Source organism: Lolium rigidum, chromosome 1, assembly GCF_022539505.1.
Source record: "Lolium rigidum isolate FL_2022 chromosome 1, APGP_CSIRO_Lrig_0.1, whole genome shotgun sequence".
NCBI classification, from domain to species: domain Eukaryota; kingdom Viridiplantae; phylum Streptophyta; class Magnoliopsida; order Poales; family Poaceae; genus Lolium; species Lolium rigidum.
This window is the reverse complement of record NC_061508.1, coordinates 64,847,799-64,866,954: the sequence shown is the minus strand read 5'-3', so window position 1 is coordinate 64,866,954 and position 19,156 is coordinate 64,847,799. Positions and strand designations below refer to the sequence as shown.

At 44.1% G+C, this 19,156-nt stretch overlaps 2 protein-coding genes and 1 non-coding gene across 3 annotated transcripts; 1 reads left to right on the top strand and 2 right to left on the bottom strand.

Moving 5' to 3' along the window:
• Positions 1-1,627: 1,627 nt before the first annotated feature.
• On the top strand, positions 1,628-4,437 carry LOC124674507 (ankyrin repeat domain-containing protein EMB506, chloroplastic). The gene is given in 8 exon segments (XM_047210555.1): positions 1,628-1,839; positions 1,841-2,007; positions 2,183-2,262; positions 2,704-2,802; positions 2,892-2,990; positions 3,158-3,256; positions 3,340-3,438; positions 3,733-4,437. Coding segments are annotated over 8 exon segments (921 nt in total). The 5' UTR covers positions 1,628-1,666; the 3' UTR covers positions 3,838-4,437.
• A 220-nt stretch (positions 4,438-4,657) lies between these two features.
• LOC124674498 (tRNA (guanine-N(7)-)-methyltransferase-like) lies at positions 4,658-7,158 on the bottom strand. The gene is made up of 2 exons (XM_047210545.1): positions 6,823-7,158; positions 4,658-5,311 (listed from the first exon to the last, which is right to left on the bottom strand). Exons 1-2 carry the CDS (start codon positions 7,141-7,143, stop codon positions 4,850-4,852), a joined length of 783 nt encoding a protein of 260 aa, XP_047066501.1. The 5' UTR covers positions 7,144-7,158; the 3' UTR covers positions 4,658-4,849.
• Positions 7,159-8,124: 966 nt separating this feature from the next.
• LOC124685477 lies at positions 8,125-8,222 on the bottom strand. The gene has a single exon (XR_006997470.1). It is a non-coding gene; the product is annotated as a U6 spliceosomal RNA (small nuclear RNA).
• Positions 8,223-19,156: the final 10,934 nt, after the last annotated feature.

The following is a 19,156-nucleotide window of genomic DNA, read 5'->3' as shown; positions in this document are numbered from 1 at the left end:
TGTTCATAACTTTGTAGTTACAAGGTGGAGCTTCACCCTTAACTAGTCTTGCAAACAAAGGGGATCTATTCAAGATGTTGATGTCGTTGAGTGTCCCCGGCAATCCAAAAAAAGCATGCCAAATCCATAAGTCTTGAGAGGCCACAGCTTCAAGAACAATGGTAGCATCACGGCTTTTGCCACAATACATTCCATGCCATGCTTTTGGACAATTTTTCCATGTCCAATGCATGCAATCCAAACTACCAAGCATCCCCGGCCACCCCCTCCTTTCATTGATCTCCATGAGCCTTTTTGTATCATCCTCATTTGGAGCTCGGAGATACTTCTCTCCATACAACTTGATCACCATCTTGGCAAACATACGCACGCAATCCGTGGTTGTTTGCACACCAATGCGAAGGTACTCGTTCGGTATAATCTGCCTGGTATACCGTATGCAATAACCCTCATGGCGGCAGAATTTTTTTGATATGGGCTAAATCCCATGACTTGGGCAGCATTTCTTCTTTGCTTGAAATAATCGCAATTTGCCTCGCAATCTTTGACGATTCTCTCGAACAAAGACCTACGCATTCGGTAACGTCTACGGAAGAGGCGGGAGGATAGGTCGGTACCTCGGCGAAATAATCTTGCATCGACTGTTCGTGGCCGAGCGCGCGGTTCCGCGGAATGCACATACGCCCCATCACGGATCCTTTCCGCCGATCCGAGCAGCTTCATGCGGTCCTCCGTTTTCTTCAAGCCGAACAGGAGCACCATCATCTCCGTCTCGTCGTCGTTGAGCAACTCGTCGATGTCCGAATCGTCGGAATCCGACGACGACCAATCGGTCGACGTCGCCTCCAAATCCGCCATGTGCACATCCTCCGAAGCCATCTACCACGGTGTACCATACATCAGCCCGAAATCCGACCAATTTACCGGCGGCAACGAAGAAGAACGCGGCGGAATACTCACCGGCGACAAACGGCAGAGAAGACCACGACGGGAGGGCGGCGGCGCGCGCGGAGGGACGCGGAACTTCGGCGGGGGTGCGGCGGAGGTGCGGCGGGCGTCGACGCAGCTCGGCGCGGCTCGGCGGACGGCGGAGGGGCGCGGATCTGACGGATTCCGGCGACGGCGCGCGGGTGGCTGCGGCGGCGCGCGGGGGAAAATGGATGGGGACAACTGAAATATCCGCGCGCGCTTTCGGAATTGGGATGCTAGTTTCGCCCACTATCCCCGCTCCCACCCCGCACAAGTAGGGGGCGACGACCCGCCCCGTAGTCGAAAACAGCAAAAAACGATGCGGGGGCCATTTTTACGGGGCGTGCTAGACGGCCGGGTAGAGCCGAAACCCTCAAATCGGCGGTTATTATACGGGTTTGCCCCTTTTACGGGGTCTGTTAGACCTGCTCTTAGTATGTTACCTTTGTGATACATAATTCTCAAAAAAAAAAACCTTTGTGATATGAATTAGTGGCATCAATTGTATGTTACCATCGTAAGTGTGTTTTTACAAATGTACCAACTGAGCTCGCCCTACATCAAAGCCAAATGACATCCTGTCCCTCCTTTTTTCCATCCAGCGTCTCTGGACGGGTCTTAGAGAAAACAGACGAACACAAGGGCGAGAACGTCAGTTCAGCTCCTCCGCGACGCGATAAGAGGCGCCGGCCGAGAAATGCTGCCATGGGCGCCGACGGCTTCCTCCTCCGCCGCCGCTACCTCCCCCCTTCTCCATTCCTCCCCGCTCCCCGCTCACCCCTGTGCTGCACCACGCTCCTATCGCCCACATCCCCACGTTCCGCCGCCGCTCTCAATTGGCTCCCGGGCCCCGCCACGCGCTCTCCCGCGGCGGCGCCGCCTTCTGGGAGGAGCCGGACGACGGCTCCGGCAGCGAGTACGAGGATGAGGGCAAGCAATCCACCAGACAAAGAAGCTCCCCTTTCCCTTCCCCCATCCCGTTCTCTAGGGTCGCTACGGCGCGGCAGCAAGACCGTGAAGAGCAGGAGCTCCGGAGAGGTACCATATCGACCGAGTCTCCGGGGCAAATTTACTCCTTCAGCAGTTCTTTGATGTGACTGTTCTTACACTTTGCACTCACCAGTGATTGTGCGGTTTATGCTTATCAATTCTCATTTTGGTACTTTTTTTTTTGGACCGTACAGCTTATCCTGCCGCTATTTTGTTGTTTTAGAAATCGAGCTTCTCCTAACGCCGGAAGAAGAGGCTATCTTGGATCAGAACCAGACCGCTGATGTCACCCTAATATCATCAGTTAAGTGTGTTCCACTATCTTACAGACAATTTTTAAGTGTCTTTCACTGTCTTAGAGATGCTCCTTATCATGTCTAGCGTGGTTTAGGTGTTTATGCTACCTGTAAGAGTGACACGCAGTCTGTTGCCAGTGGCTGATTTCCATGCCAACTATCGCCATATCATGCCATCTGAGAAGCTGATTATCCGATTAAAATGCAGTGTATTGGTTGTAGCAGATTTTCGGTGCCTTCTGTTGCGGTGTTGTAACCTGATTTCTACATCGATGTCTTGAATCAATTCATAAACTTTCATACTGAATTGTGCACCAGTATCTAGAAAAAAAATATGTTGGTTATGGTACATTTCATAAATTGTATCTGGATAGCAAGAGACATTAATGAGTGCAATGTTGAATGTCGATGTTGATTCTAACTTCAGAAATTGCAATGCTTGGTGCAGCCGAAATGGCATCCGCTTCATACCTATGCGTTGGCGCTGCAGATACCTCTCATGGACAAGTTGCTGGACAATGGTGTTGATATCAATCTAGTCGATAAAGTAGGTTCCTGGTTTATCCATTGTGATGGCTGTCCAAAACCACCTCATCTAGGATAGTGGGGCTAATGTTGGGACTGTTGCTATTGCAGGATGGTTTCACCCCTCTTCACAAAGCAGTAATAGGCAAGAAGGAGGCTGTCATTAGCCATCTCCTAAGAAAAGGAGCAAATCCTCATGTCAGGGATAGGGTAACCGGCACTATCTTTTGTGGTTTATTTTCTGTAGTTTCATAAGCAAGTGGTATTAACACTTGTCAGACTGATTTGGTTCTTCACAAGCAACAGTTCAGTTGTCATTTTAGGTTTGTGATTTTTCCTGTATGTTGGCACTGGAATTTAGTCTGCCCTATTTGCAGGATGGAGCCACACCATTGCATTACGCAGTTCAAGTTGGTGCTCTGCAAACTGTGAAGCTACTGATTAAGTATAAGGTGGATGTTAACGTTGCTGATGTTGTAAGTTGAAAGGGCACATCTCTCATATCAGCTCAGTAATTCTGCGCCTGTGAGATCTTTTGTCATATTTTCCTCTGATGCAGGATGGCTGGACACCACTACATGTAGCAGTCCAAAGTAGAAATAGGGATATAGCAAAGATATTGCTCGTCAACGGTGCTGATCAGACAAGAAGAACAAATGTATGACCCTTTGGTCAATGTTTTGAACCTTTGATCATTGCTTCTTATGCTCTCAGATCTTATTTTGTGTACATTTTCATGCCATTGTATATTGCTCACAAATTTTCCATGGTTGCCTTCAGAAATCTGTACAGCTTGAATCTTGATTCTAGACTTCTAGATCATAGTTCATTTCGATGTCTTGCTCTGAAATCACAAACTAATGTCTAAACTGTGTGGCTTAATTCTTTATGTTACGCAGATGTCTCAACTCTGAACTCATAAACTGTTTGGATTTATATTTCCACATTGCAGGGTGGAAAGACACCATTGGACCTGAGCTTATGCTTCGGAAGGGATTTCAACTCATATGATCTGGCAAAGCTTCTTAAACTCGTTCCAGCAAACAGAGCTGCTTGAGGTCTGCTCTGCCTGAAATTCGAAACAAAAGATCAAATGTTAGCAAGTACTCCCTCTGTTCCTAATTATAAGATGTGTTTTGGCAGTTCTATTTAAACTGCCAAGACGTCTTATATTTAGGAATTGAGGTAGTAGCAACTGTGTCTTAAGTTGATTCTTCCGATGGAACATGGTCTGTGGGTCATACCTTTCCGTCTGGATTCATGGACAGCTTATGTAGAAACTTCGTGAAGATGAAATAGTCAGTGACAGCTGACAGGTGAAATCATTCCTATTTGACGACTCCAGGCAATTTCGGCAGACTTGTTCTTCAGTTATTTTCATGGACATGTTTGTGTAGTCTATTAGTCTGTGCATCGTCCTCGGATAAGCAGGTAGGCACACAGGAAATCAATCTGGTGGAACAGGTTACCTCATTTGGGTTATAATTGTCTTAGAGCTGGCCTCAGTTGTAATTCTAGAAGCAACATTCAGGGATAGAACAGTCATTTTATTTCTACTTTTTTTCTTTTTATTTCTTCTGCTCTTTTGCACATAAATGTGGCAAGCCTTTTGAATTCGACATGTATGGCACGCTTTTTTATTTTCATCTGTAATGCATATTCCCGTATTACTATTAAAAATAAATAATAAATAAAATCCTTTTGTTTAAGTATGAGGTACCTTAACATTTTCGTCTAATACTCACACTTCTGCAACAATACAAAAATTCGCAAGATGAACCTGCTATCAATTTCCAGACAGCAATACAATTTTTCCAAAAAAAATGCAAAGTACTACACAACATTAGAGTTCAACATAATGCAAACTCTCAGTGAGCTTGAACTCAAAGCAATGTTCCCGTTTTTTTTTTCTTTTTGTAAGTAGAGTAGAGCCACACATTTTGGTCAACAACCGTAAGACTACAGAATACTGAAATCCTACTAACAAAAATGCATAGAAATGACACAGATCGATCTAGCACATTCTCGGAAAGTGCACTAGTGCTATGAGCTACTAACTCCCCAAATGCTTATTCCTCTTGCAAAGATATGCGCCTGAAGATGGCCTGGAAAGTTTGACCTCCGTTTCTCGCGACCTTCTGGCCTTCTTCAGTGGCAGTAGACAGTAACTTGACAACTGGATCGACTTCTATCTCTTCCTCTGGAATGGCTTCAAAGAGCGGGTGTTTCTCCAGACATGACCGCATCCATACACCAAGCTCCTCTACATCGGTGATAGTATATATGATTCCTCCCACTCCCATCACAAAAGCGTACTCATCGAGCAACTGCATGCTAATCACCCTCCTCCGGTGGTTCTTCTCCTTGAAGTGAGGGTCAGGGAACAGGAAGAACATCTTGGAGAGCTGAGCCTTCCTGAAGTAGTTGGGAATGTATTTCATTGAATTGGTGCGCACAACAGATATGTTGTCATACTGTCCTGGATTTGATGCTCTTAAAGCCAGAACCCTCTCTTTAACATACTCAGTCACCTGTATCAAAATATAGAAAACAGACAACAATAAATTGCACAGTAAATTTGAACTACTCAACTAGAGTAAACGAATAAGTTAAAATAAGAAAGCTCCCCTTCTTTCACCAAGTACAAATCCATGTTCATTATACCATCACAAACTTAATTAAACATACTTTGCGAAATGAAAAGCCATGCTCACTATCGGAAAATAAATCAAATCAACAATTGACATAGTATTTGCTATAGGGGTGGCCCAAAATTCCTGGCAGCTGGGACGTCGGCTGCCAGTGTTGGCAGGACCGAGGAGGCAAGGAGACCCTGGGGTAGTGGCCTCAGAGTGGCATTACAGCAATGACCCCAAGGGGTGGGGTTTATGGATGGGTATGGCTATGGGTGTTCGCCTAGTCCGCTAGTGTGGCAGGGCGTTAGCCCAAATGGTTAGGGCTGGCGAGGTGTGGCGCTTACGTGTGTTCCAGCTACATGGTGAGGCTGTGTACGCCTGTACGGCAAGTACAGCATTCCCTAGTACCTTAGCTGGGAGTATATGCCATGGCGGCAGACCCAGGTGATGGCATGGCAGCTGGGGTCTGCAGGCGATGTTTCTGCACAGCTAGGGTTGCGCAGTGTTAGCCTGTGTGGCACCATGGCATGTGTGCAGGCAGTGGTTGGACCGGTGTCTCCAGAAGGAGGTGGCGGTGGACTGCGTAGAGCACAACGTTTCATTAGGGATGCAGTATCATTTCGGCACGGCTCTGGTAATGTGTACGACAGGGCCACTGGCCAGCAGGCAACAAGGACAGCGTACAGGTGAGATAGGTTTAGTGGTGTTCAGTCCTTTCATCAAAGCTGGAACAGCCTAGGTCTCTACTCCCACAGCGGATCCGGTTTCTCTCTCCTCACGACGTTGTTGGAGTCTTGGAGATTGTCAGAGGTGGAGCTCCTGGGGTGTCTTCGGTACTCTTTAGGGCTTGTCCAGGTTTTCACACCTTCTTTGGCATGCCATGCCAGAACTGGCTTTTAGGAGAAGTGTGAGGGGTGACCTCAGCATGGCAGAGGGGAGCTCCAACGGTGTGCAGTTTGCCTTCCTGGAAGCGTGCTGTGGTTGTTGTATTGGTAGTGTGTTATCCATGGCGTTGTTGGCTCGTGGGACCCCTAGCTATGGCTAGTTCAGGCCCTTTGTATTTGGTTCTCGGCCTGGTTTTCCTCAAATAAACTGGGTCACTTTTTTCCACGTAATTGAAAGGAAGAGCTGCTGCTAGTTCCTCGAAAAAAACAAATTTGCTCTACTAAACCTCACTATGTTACATAACGTGCATCTTTCTTTCTTTCCTAGAATAAGGTGGATAAACCCCAAGCAAGAGAACCTCACTATGTTACATACAGTGCATTCTACCGGGGATGGCAAATGTTTTCTATGAACTAGTATATCTATGACCTTAAGGTTAACACTGGTAGAAAATTCTGAGCATAACCTTCAAGCTCAACTCTTGAGGAAGCAAGACAAACTGGAGCAAGCATCAAAATTACCTTGTCCCTCAGCTCCATGCCGATCATAAGCTTGTCGGGGAAGAGCAGCGAGAGCCCAACAAGCAACCCACCAAACCCGCACCCGACGTCCGCAAAGCGAATCAGGGGCGCCTCCACCTCCTCGCCATCGCCGCGCTGGCCCTTGTCGGCCGGGTAGTAGCGCGGGTAGTGCTGCGAGAGGTCGAAGTCGTCGGGCGATATCGGGATCGGGAAGTGCGAGTCGCTGAGCGGGTTGCTGTGCGCGCGCGCCCGGTAGAAGCGCTTCCGCGGGAGCTTCCCCGACTGCCCGCCGCCGCCGTTCGCGCCGCTGGTCCTCGTCATCGGTGCCACGCCGTGCGTGGCGCGCCCCGGTTGTTTCGTCTGGAGGAGGCGTTAGAGCAAACAGCTTGTAAGCGGCAGCCGGGGAGAACGTGCAGAGGTGGAGTAGAGAGAGAAGGTGAACACGAACCGGAGAGCCGCCGGGACGACGGGGCCGGAGGAGTTCGATGAAGCGGCGCCGCGGGATGTGCGCGTCCGGCGGCCGGGGCGGCGGCGGACTGCGAAGCTGAGCCGCCGTGCGTTAGGGCTTGGGCGATGGAGGGGAGTGGACAGATGGATTGGGCCGCGCTGCGCGGGTGGGAAGGAGAAGATGGATTGGATACGACGCCGGAGGAATCTGGGCCACGTCTCTACGTATGGGTTTTATTGGCCCATGGGTGATGGATTTGAATCACCAAAAAAGCACAGAAATAATTGCGCAAAAAAGAATTATCACTTTCAAGAAATATATCGTCCTCTCCAAAAAAAAAAATCTCAAGGCGCGATGCGTTTCAATGCCATTGGTTTCACGTTGATGCTCTGGTACATAGGCCGTTGAACCCGAGCATCTAGATTCTCCATCATCGTAGGCACACAAGGCAGACTCGACACGGCGGATGGAGGGAAGGGACGTTGTTGACGCCAACATCTCAGTTTCTTTCTCCCGACCGTGTGTGAGGTCGAGGGTGACGCCCGCTGTTGCTTCTCCTGACCATGGGTGAGGAAAGTGTTGCCTCTCGTTGTCCTCCCCGCTTCTCCGGCCACCAAATTCTCTGAGAGATCCATATTCTTTCAATCCCTCCAAGTTATACCTAGCATTGTGATGAGAGCTTCCATGTGTTATTGCTCTAGTGGTATATACGGAATTGCATGAAAATTAGCCATAGGGCCGTCAATCCTTAATATCGAACATTCTCTGTAGAAAACGTTTCTAAGAAATATAATAATACAATAAAAAATTATGCTTAGAAGGGCGGTGAAGCCTTTTCCCTAAATAAATTAGTAAAATTTTGAAGAAATTTCTCTTTCGGGTCATCCTTGCGCATGGGTCATGCTAATCTTCTCTGTATCGTTTCAATTTTATCGGATGTCCTGGAAGGAACTTTGATGAAATTTATTTAAACCAAATAGATCATAAAATCTTTGTTGAACGGTTCGGGGCTCGTAAACCCAACTTTTTTTCTTAGAGCAACCATGTATTTCATTAGTAAAAGATCAAGTTACATGAAAACTAAACGACGGACTATATGAGAACAGTTATCCTAAACACTTTACAGATAGAACCCTAAAGGATACAAAAAATATTGAACAATCTCTAGAGTTTCCTGCACTCGCCGAAGCTAGCAGCCACCGCCTAGACACACGTTGGAAGAGAAGATGAGCCTCCACCATTGGCAGATCCAAAGGAACACCATCACTAAGGAGGCTTTGTGATTCAATTAACAAGCCCACCGCAAGAAGCAAGACACATGTCGATGTGGCAAGTTGACTAGAGGACATCCATGTGCTGCCTTGGAACAAGATCCACCGTATCCCATCGACGAAGTCGCGGAATAACGACATATAGACCACCTTCGGACCAACATCCTCGCTCTAGAGCCCACCTTGCCTCGGCCCCTAGTGCCACCATGGATAACGATGAATGCCAGCGACACGCCGAGAAACTGATCTCGCCATATCTGAAGAAGGGCAAGAAGACTAAGCTGCATCAACAAGCACACATTTTCATCAACTCCGAGATGTCGCCGGTGTGGGAGTGGATTTAAGACAGATTTATTCGCCCATGTGACACCCACACCACCCCAACGACGCACCACACCAGACAAACCCATTTTTAAACCCCAATTAATAGACTAGAAAGGAGGACGAGGTGTAGGGATTCGTTGCATAGAAAACAAAAAAATTCCTACCGCGAGAACGCAATCCAAGCCAAGATGCAATCTAGAAGACGGGAGCAACGAGGGGATGATCGAGACTCACCCTTGAAGATTTCCAAAGCCTATAAGAGTAGGCTCTTATTGCTGCGGTAGACGATCACTTGCCGCTTGCAAAGCGCGTAGAAGATCTTGATCACGGTGCCACGATCGGGCAGCACCTCCGTACTCGGTCACACGTTCGGTGTTGATGAAGACGACGTCCTTCTCCCCGTTCCAGCGGGCAGCGGAAGTAGTAGATCCTCCTTGGAATCCCGGCAGCACGACGGCGTGGTGGCGGTGGTGGTGGAGATCTCCGGCGGAGCTTCGCCTAAGCTATGTGGGAGAGAGAGGTAGGAGGGAACCGCTAGGGTTTGGGAGAGGGGGCGCCGGCTAGGGCAGCCTTGAGGGGTGCGGCCATGGTGGTGTTGTGGTGGCCGGCCAGCCCCTCTCCTCCCCTCTTTATATAGGTGGAAGCCCCAAGGTTTAGGTCAAAGTGTCCGAATAAGACCCCAACAAAAACCTTCCAAGTAACCAAACCTAGGGGGAGTGGGACTCCCCCCTTTCCTTGGTGGGGTGGCCGACCACCATGGTGGGGAGTCCACTTGGGACTCCTCCCTTAGGCTGGCCGGCCAACGTGGGTGGAGTCTCTCTGGGACTCCACCTTCCATCCTTATTTCTTCCGGACTCTTCTAGAACCTTCTAGAACCTTCCAGAGAAAATACCGGATCATTTTCAAACCTAGAAAATGACTTCCTATATATGAATCTTATTCTCCGGACCATTCCGGAACTCCTCGTGATGTCCTGGATCCCATCCGAGACTCCGAACAAAACTTCGAACTCCATTCCATATTCCATATCTACTTTAAACAACATCAAACCTTAAGTGTGTCACCCTACGGTTCGCGAACTATGTAGACATGGTTGAGACTTCTCTCCGACAAATAACCAATAGCGGGATCTGGAGATCCATAATGGCTCCCACATATTCAACGATGACTTTAGTGATCGAATGAACCATTCACATATGATACCAATTCCCTTTGTCACGCGATATTTTACTTGTCCGAGGTTTGATCATCGGTATCACTCTATACCTTGTTCAACCTCGTCTCCGACAAGTACTCTTTACTCGTACCGTGGTATGTGGTCTCTTATGAACTTATTCATATGCTTGCAAGACATTAGACGACATTCCACCGGCCCGCGAGTATATCTATCCGTCATCGGGATGGACAAATCCCACTGTTGATCCATATGCCTCAACTCATACTTTCCGGATACTTAATCCCACCTTTATAACCACCCATTTACGCGGTGGCGTTTGATGTAATCAAAGTACCTTTCCGAGTATAAGTGATTTACATGATCTCATGGTCATAAGGACTAGGTAACTATGTATCGAAAGCTTATAGCAAATAACTTAATGACGTGATCTTATGCTACGCTTAATTGGGTGTGTCCATTACATCATTCATATAATGACATAACCTTGTTATTAATAACATCCAATGTTCATGATCACGAAACCATGATCATCTATTAATCAACAAGCTAGTTATACAAGAGGCTTACTAGGGACTCCTTGTTGTTTCACATAACACACATGTATCAATGTTTCGGTTAATACAATTATAGCATGGTATGTAAACATTATCATAAACACAAAGATATATTATAATAACCATTTTATTATTGCCTCTTGGGCATATCTCCAACAGTCTCCCACTTGCACTAGAGTCAATAATCTAGTTTACATTTGTAAAGATATAACACTTTGGCCTTCCGGTGCTTTATCATGTTTTGCTCACGGGAGAGGTTTTAGTCAACGGATCTGACATGCTCAGAACCTATGTATTTTGTAATTCATTTGCGTCTCAACGCATCACTCATTTCGAAATGAGTCGGTATTAAATATGTTGGTCTTCTGGTGGAACCTTAATTCCGCGGTCTGAAATATGTCACTAATATTGTCACACACAATATAGTTTCAAAGTTCTGACTCTATCGGAACTACACCAAGTTCTCAAAGAACCTCTTGACTTAACATCCTTTGCCATTGTCAAAACAATGACATACTCTGCCTTCTTTTGTAGAATCCGTCACAATATTTTGAACTCTTCTAAATCTAGCATAGACAACTTCTAGCTCATTGTGCTACCTTTTAAACAACACTTAGTCTAATTTGAGATTGAAATTTTTATTTTCATATGTGACAATACAAATATCGGTGCAACATCTTACAGCGATTTGTTTGTCATTTCTCCATACAAAACTATATATATATACTTGGTTCTTCTTAAGTACTCAAGAATATTCTTACTGTTTTTCAATGATCATCACATGAATCATTCTGGTACATGCTCATAACACTTTTAGAGCATATGACATCTGATTGTGTACATATTATTCGTGATCTATAATCACTCATGTGTTTTTACTCATTGAGTGTCATATACACTCAAGTCTTGTTAAACCTTCACATGATAAGAACATTTTCTTAATATTTCTATATTGAACTACTTCAATATCCATCCTATGTACTTTGACTTAAATTTATTTATGTGTTTCAATCTATCTTCATAGATCTTGACACTAAATTTGTTTCATTGAAATTAATTCTCAATGAAACCTTTTTAATCAAGTATATAATTACATCATTTATAACCAACTATATGTCATCTACATAAAGTATTATAAATATGTCTCAGCGCTTCCACTTAATTTCTTGCAAATGCAAGCCTCTTCATCGTCTCTAATGAAATCAAAAACTTTTTGACTATTTCATCTGGTGAAGATTCCAACTCCGTGATACTCACTTCATCCAATTGAAGTTCATATACCTATCTAGTATTCCACGGACTAGCAAAACAATTGGTTGTATCTTGTATACACCTTTAATACATACTTCTATTAAGTAGTGTATTTTGCCATCCTACTAGCATATCTCATAAAAGAAATATGTAGTGATTACTAGAATAATCCACATAGACTATAAGCATTGCTACGGAAGATCTAATCTTATTGTAGTCAACTCTTTGAACTTTGTTGTAAACAACTATTTGACAAGTCGAGCTTCTTCAAGGATATTTCATCCAAGTCCATCAATTTTATAGATCTATTTACTTTCAAAAAGTATCTATCTATCTTGGATTTCATGGCGTATAGCCATTTTAACGGAGTCAGGGCCCATCATAACTTCTTTGTTTGTAGTTGGTTTATCATTGTTCAAAATCAATCCTTTGTCCACAAATCATTTATTTGATCACAAAGTAAACCATACCTACAAGGTTCAATATATACTTCGATCTCCATGGCTAAAACACTTTGTAGTCATGGGAGCCATGATCGTCGTGGCCGCTTCCGGAACCAATTCCGATGCTGCGCTACTCTGATCATTATGCTCAGAGTTCATAAACTTTATCAAGTTCTATTGTCCTCCCACTCAAAAACTTCGCTAGAAACAATTTCTTGGAAATAAGAAACATTGACAAACACTTTTGTCTTTGTCTCCATAGTGGGAAGAATTCCCAATCAATTCTCTGGGATAACCAACAAAGACATTTATCCGATTTTGGTTGTAAACTTATTTACTTATGTTATGCATATAAAAATTTAAGAAAGGACTATTAGGGTTCATACCCATGCCATAACTCGTATGGTGTCATTTCTACGGATCATGATGATGCTCTATTCAGTGTAAAAGCGGTAGTCTCTAAAGCATAATCCACAAAAATATAATGGCTTTATTTTATTTTATCTCATCATTAATCCAACAAAGTTTGGATACATCTCTTGAATACTTCATCATCACTATGATACTCCAAGAAACGTGAGTTGTAGAACAATTTCATAACTCTCTTAGATGTTCGCTAAAACTCGTAATTCAAATATTTCCACCATGATCCAATCATAGATATTTGACTTTTCTATTACGATGATTTCCACTTCATGCTGAAATTTATTTGAATCCATTCAAATGTTTCAAACTTCTTCCTTATCGAATATATCCACATATACTCAATTCATTGTTGAAAGTTTTCATGAAGTAGAAGAATCTACCACACACAACTATGTCTAGTGAACCACATACATCATCATGTATTTTTCCACTAAGTTAGTTGCCCGTTCAACTCTTTCGCCTATGAACGGTATTTTAATCATTCTCTTTAGAAAAGATTTGCAAGCGCCAAACGATTCAAAAAATCAAATGACTCCAAAAATCCATTTGCATGGAGTTCCTTCATGCGTTCCTTTCTAACATGACCTAAATGGCGGTTCCACAAATTAGTGGAATTCAAATCATTTGCCTTATGGCATTTTAGCGTCAGTATTATGTGTGTGTGTTTCACCATTAAGATTTATAATAACTTATCCATCATACATGGAGTAATGTCATAATTTGAACAACTCATTGTTTTCATTTGACCAGAGCAAAATAACAATTATTAAGTTCTTTATTATAAATCCTAAGGGCTAGATAGAATGCCAACGACGAACATAATAACACTTTATTTTGTTCCAGACGTGTATTCCTATCATATTCCTTGTCGATCACTTAGGCCATTGTATTCTTGTATTGCGTTGTTTTGTATGACACTTCATACCAACCAATATGGTACAAATACCCAAGAATTTCATTGTGTGACCAAACGAGGAATACATCCATAACATGTATATCATTTATATACACCCGAGCTAGACTTTCTAGTCTTTTCTTTTCTTTTGCCAAAATATCTTTTGCGGTTTCTCTTTTAGCTTTCCTCATTATTCGGAAAAACACTTTAACATTATTAACTTCTAGGTTTGTTGGTCAAATACCAATAACCTTGAGGTTCTTACTTTAAGTTGATCATCATATGACAAGTGTTTCAGATTTCACTATTAGTAACTTTGTAATATGATGAACAATTTCACTCATAATTTTATCCATCATATCATGACGACTTTCCGAGACCAAGTCTGTACATGCTAGGCTCGTAAAGTTTTAATCTTGGTATTCGCATGTGCAAATCTGGCTTGCACCCGTTGTATGCACACGTAGAATCTATCACACCCGATCATCACGTGATGCTTCGAAACGACGAGTCTTAGCAACGGTGCATACTAAGGATGATAACTTTATGGATATGCGAATATTATTAGTGCCCCAATAGTTGGAGGATTGTGACGCCTGGCGTCTTCAACCTTCATACATTCCCATAAAACTTATGAGTTTATGTAGTCTCACCAAATTTATATTCTATCATCTTGCAATAAGGTCTTAGATATCACATATATCTCATACCTTGATTATTTACGAAAACTAAATTTTTAGCTCCTTACTTTTCAAACAGATTTGAACTTCAAGTTTCACGGAGACAAGATAACTTTAGGTACTAATTGAAACCATAGCTCTTTGAATCAACAATGTGAGGTTTACTAAAAGTTTGCAATAGAACTTAATTAATTCTTGATTCTTTAACAATACGGTACCAATCCATAAAGTTTCTTATCAGATTTTAACAGAATTTCTATCTCAATTACAAGACTAGCGCATAGTAGTAAACGGATGCCAATACTACAAAATTAATTCAAAATACTACTCTGACTATGTTTATGATAATTAGTTCATGTTTTAATCTAATTACTAATGAACTCCCACTTAATACAACATCCCTCATAGTTGTTAAGTGGTTCACGATCCAAATCCACTACACCAAAACCGATCATCACGTGAGATGATGTAGCTTCAATAGTGAACATCAACATGTTGATCATATCATCCATATGACTCGTGTTCAACCTTTCGGTTTCCGTTGTCCCGAGGCCATGTATGTACATGCTAGGCTCGTCAAGCAAACCCAAGTATTCCGCGTGTGCAACATGGCTTACACCCGTTGTATGTGGACGTTGAGTCTATCACATCCGATCATCACGAGATGCTTCGAAACGACGAGCTGTACAACGGTGCATACGAGGGAGAACACTTTATTATCTTGATATTAATGTGAGGGATCATCTTATAATGCTACCGTCGTGATCTAAGCAAAATAAGATGCATAAAAGGATAAACATCACATGCAGTTCATATGTGATATGATATGGCCCTTTAGTCTTTGCGCCTTCGATCTTCATCACCAAAGCACGGACATGATCTCCATTATCAACGGGCATGATCTCCATCATCGTCGGCGTAGCGTCAAGGTTCATGGCGCCGTCTTCATGGTTGTTCACCTCATGTAGCAACTATTACAACTAATTTGAAATACTACTCAACATGAAAATTTAAAGACAACCATAAGGCTCCTGCCGGTTGCCACAATACAATAATGATCATCTCATACATATTCATCATCACATTATGGCCATATCACATCACCAAACCCCTGCAAAAACAAGTTAGACGTCTCTAATTTGGTTTGCATATTTTACGTGGTTTAGGGTTTTCGAGAGAGATCTAATCTACCTACGAACATGAACCACAACGGTGATACTAATGTTGTCAATAGAAGAGTAAATTGAATCTTCACTATAGTAGGAGAGACGAGACACCCGCAAAGCCTCTTATGCAATACAAGTTGCATGTCGAACGAGGAACAAGTCTCATGAACGCGGTCATGTAAAGTTAGTCCGGGCCGCTTCATCCCACTATGCCACAAAGATGCAAAGTACTCAAACTAAAGACAATAAGAGCATCAACGCCCACAAAACCATTGTGTTCTACTCGTGCAACCATCTATGCATAGACACAGCTCTGATACCACTGTAGGGATTCGTTGCATAGAAAACAAAAAAAAATTCCTACCGCGAGAACGCAATCCAAGCCAAGATGCAATCTAGAAGACGGGAGCAACGAGGGGATGATCGAGACTCACCCTTGAAGATTTCCAAAGCCTATAAGAGTAGGCTCTTATTGCTGCGGTAGACGATCACTTGCCGCTTGCAAAAGCGCGTAGAAGATCTTGATCACGGTGCCACGATCGGGCAGCACCTCCGTACTCGGTCACACGTTCGGTGTTGATGAAGACGACGTCCTTCTCCCCGTTCTAGCGGGCAGCGGAAGTAGTAGATCCTCCTTGGAATCCCGGCAGAACGACGGCGTGGTGGCGGTGGTGGTGGAGATCTCCGACAGAGCTTCGCCTAAGCTATGTGGGAGAGAGAGGTAGGAGGGAACCGCTAGGGTTTGGGAGAGGGGCGCCGGCTAGGGCAGCCTTGAGGGGTGCGGCCATGGTGGTGTTGTGGTGGCCGGCCAGCCCCTCTCCTCCCCTCTTTATATAGGTGGAAGCCCCAAGGTTTAGGTCAAAGTGTCCGAATAAGACCCCAACAAAAACCTTCCAAGTAACCAAACCTAGGGGGAGTGGGACTCCCCCCTTTCCTTGGTGGGGTGGCCGGCCACCATGGTGGGGAGTCCACTTGGGACTCCTCCCTTAGGCTGGCCGGCCAACGTGCGTGGAGTCTCTCTGGGACTCCACCTTCCATCCTTATTTCTTCTGGACTCTTCTAGAACCTTCTAGAACCTTCCGGAAGAAAATACCGGATCATTTTCAAACCTAGAAAATGACTTCCTATATATGAATCTTATTCTCCGGACCATTCCGGAACTCCTCGTGATGTCCTGGATCCCATCCGAGACTCCGAACAAAACTTCGAACTCCATTCCATATTCCATATCTACTTTAAACAACATCAAACCTTAAGTGTGTCACCCTACGGTTCGCGAACTATGTAGACATGGTTGAGACTTCTCTCCGACCAATAACCAATAGCGGGATCTGGAGATCCATAATGGCTCCCACATATTCAACGATGACTTTAGTGATCGAATGAACCATTCACATATGATACCAATTCCCTTTGTCACGCGATATTTTACTTGTCCGAGGTTTGATCATCGGTATCACTCTATACCTTGTTCAACCTCGTCTCCGACAAGTACTCTTTACTCGTACCGTGGTATGTGGTCTCTTATGAACTTATTCATATGCTTGCAAGACATTAGACGACATTCCACCGAGAGGGCCCGAGTATATCTATCCGTCATCGGGATGGACAAATCCCACTTGTTGATCCATATGCCTCAACTCATACTTTCCGGATACTTAATCCCACCTTTATAACCACCCATTTACGCGGTGGCGTTTGATGTAATCAAAGTACCTTTCCGGTATAAGTGATTTACATGATCTCATGGTCATAAGGACTAGGTAACTATGTATCGAAAGCTTATAGAAAATAACTTAATGACGTGATCTTATGCTACGCTTAATTGGGTGTGTCCATTACATCATTCATATAATGACATAACCTTGTTATTAATAACATCCAATGTTCATGATCACGAAACCATGATCATCTATTAATTAACAAGCTAGTTATACAAGAGGCTTACTAGGGACTCCTTGTTGTTTCACATAAGACACATGTATCAATGTTTCGGTTAATACAATTATAGCATGGTATGTAAACATTATCATATATAAACACAAAGATATATTATAATAACCATTTTATTATTGCCTCTTGGGCATATCTCCAACACGAGGCCCCCTCCCTCCTACCTCCGGAGCGGATAGAGGAAGGAGAAGGGGCCAACGCCTGACCGGTGGAGCCTTTTGTCATCTATGAGAGACGAGTGGAGGTGAAACCGGTTCTCTACGAGTCCTTTCTCTCGTAACATTAAACCATGTGTCGTGAATCCATGACAGACAACACGAGGCAACTTTGTTAATCGCGTGCCGCGCGCATCTGACTCCATGCGTAACACAGGGTGGACCCAAGTACACTCGATTTGAGGCCCACGACATCACTCAAAGTTTTGAATTCCCTTTAACATATTCGAAATAAGAAGAAAAAAAATTAAATTCTCCCAATCTGTAAAAGGAATGCCATGTCAAGAGTATCCCTAGTCCCACCTCGAGTGTATGTGGGGGCGTCATATAGAAAACCGCACATAGCCGCTACCCCAAAAGGCTACTTGCGTCCCTCTTTCCATACCCGACCTAGACCCACAGGGGGCGTTTGGGAGCGCCGGACACAAGTCACGTAGGATACCGATAGGTGGGTACCACTAGAAGTGACCTAGCAAACCCCCTTTCCCACTACCTCATCTCTCCCTGGCTCGAGGTCTCTCCCTCCCCCACCAAATCGACATCGCCACCGTGCCCCCTTTTGATGCCGATAGTTTGGCGGCTTCTACACCAATCCCCTATCGACGCCAACCGCCTTTGAAAGTGCATGGAGCCCCCATGTGTGGTTTTGGTAATTAATGACAATCCCTATGGACTAATGTTTGCATTGAGTTATATTTGTAGGAGTTGTCCATAGGCAATTCTTGAACCATATATTGGCTTCAAGGTTGCAATAAGAAGAATTTGATGAAGGATATCAAGTGTCAAGTATGTCTTGAAGATGAAGATGAAGTGAGCCATCAAGTTACTTCAAGACATCAACATGTTTGTATTAGGTTGCAATAAGAAGAAATTGATGAAGGATATCAAGTGTCAAGTATGTCTTGAAGATGAAGATGAAATGAGCCCTCAAGTTACTTCAAGACATCAACATGATGAAGAATGAAGAAATGAAGTGCAAGTTCAAGATGAGCCAACTCGAAGAGATCATAAGCTTGAAGCTTGCCATGGAGAAATGAAGTGCTAGTTCAAGATGAGCCATCTTGAAGAGATCCTTTGATTGAATCTTGCCATCCATATGGTGATCATGGATATGTGAAGTTGCGCCGAAGAAGAAGCTCTCCCATGGTGGTGTATGGGGGAGCAATCTACAAGACTTCGTCAAGCAAGCACAAGCAAGAAAGGCGTTCCATCTTGTTGCGGTCAAGATCGTCATCATCGAGCTCAAGTGGAATGCGCAAGTATAAGGTTTGCTCTTGATAGGGTTTCTTTCTCACCGGTCTCATAGTGTAGTTGGAGACCGGTTTATAGTTTAGTTGCCGTACTATCAAGAGGGCTCTCGAGTGAGTAACTCGATCGTATCCTTCGGAGAGCTCAAACCTTTGCATCCTTGCATCATCTTTCTTGGTTGTTATTTGTATCTTATCCATATGGTGTTTTAGAGCTTGTGCTTATTCTCATGACAAGCTGAAAGATCGAGATGTCGCCTAGAGGGGGGGTGAATAGGCAATTA

Excerpts from the sequence above, each read along its gene's own strand:
- LOC124674498 (XM_047210545.1), bottom strand. The coding sequence starts at position 7,143 with ATGACGAGGACCAGCGGCGCGAACGGCGGCGGCGGGCAGTCGGGGAAG. Across the intron at positions 5,312-6,822 it reads GCATGGAGCTGAGGGACAAG|GTGACTGAGTATGTTAAAGA; the intron begins GTAATTTTGATG and ends ATTTTGATACAG.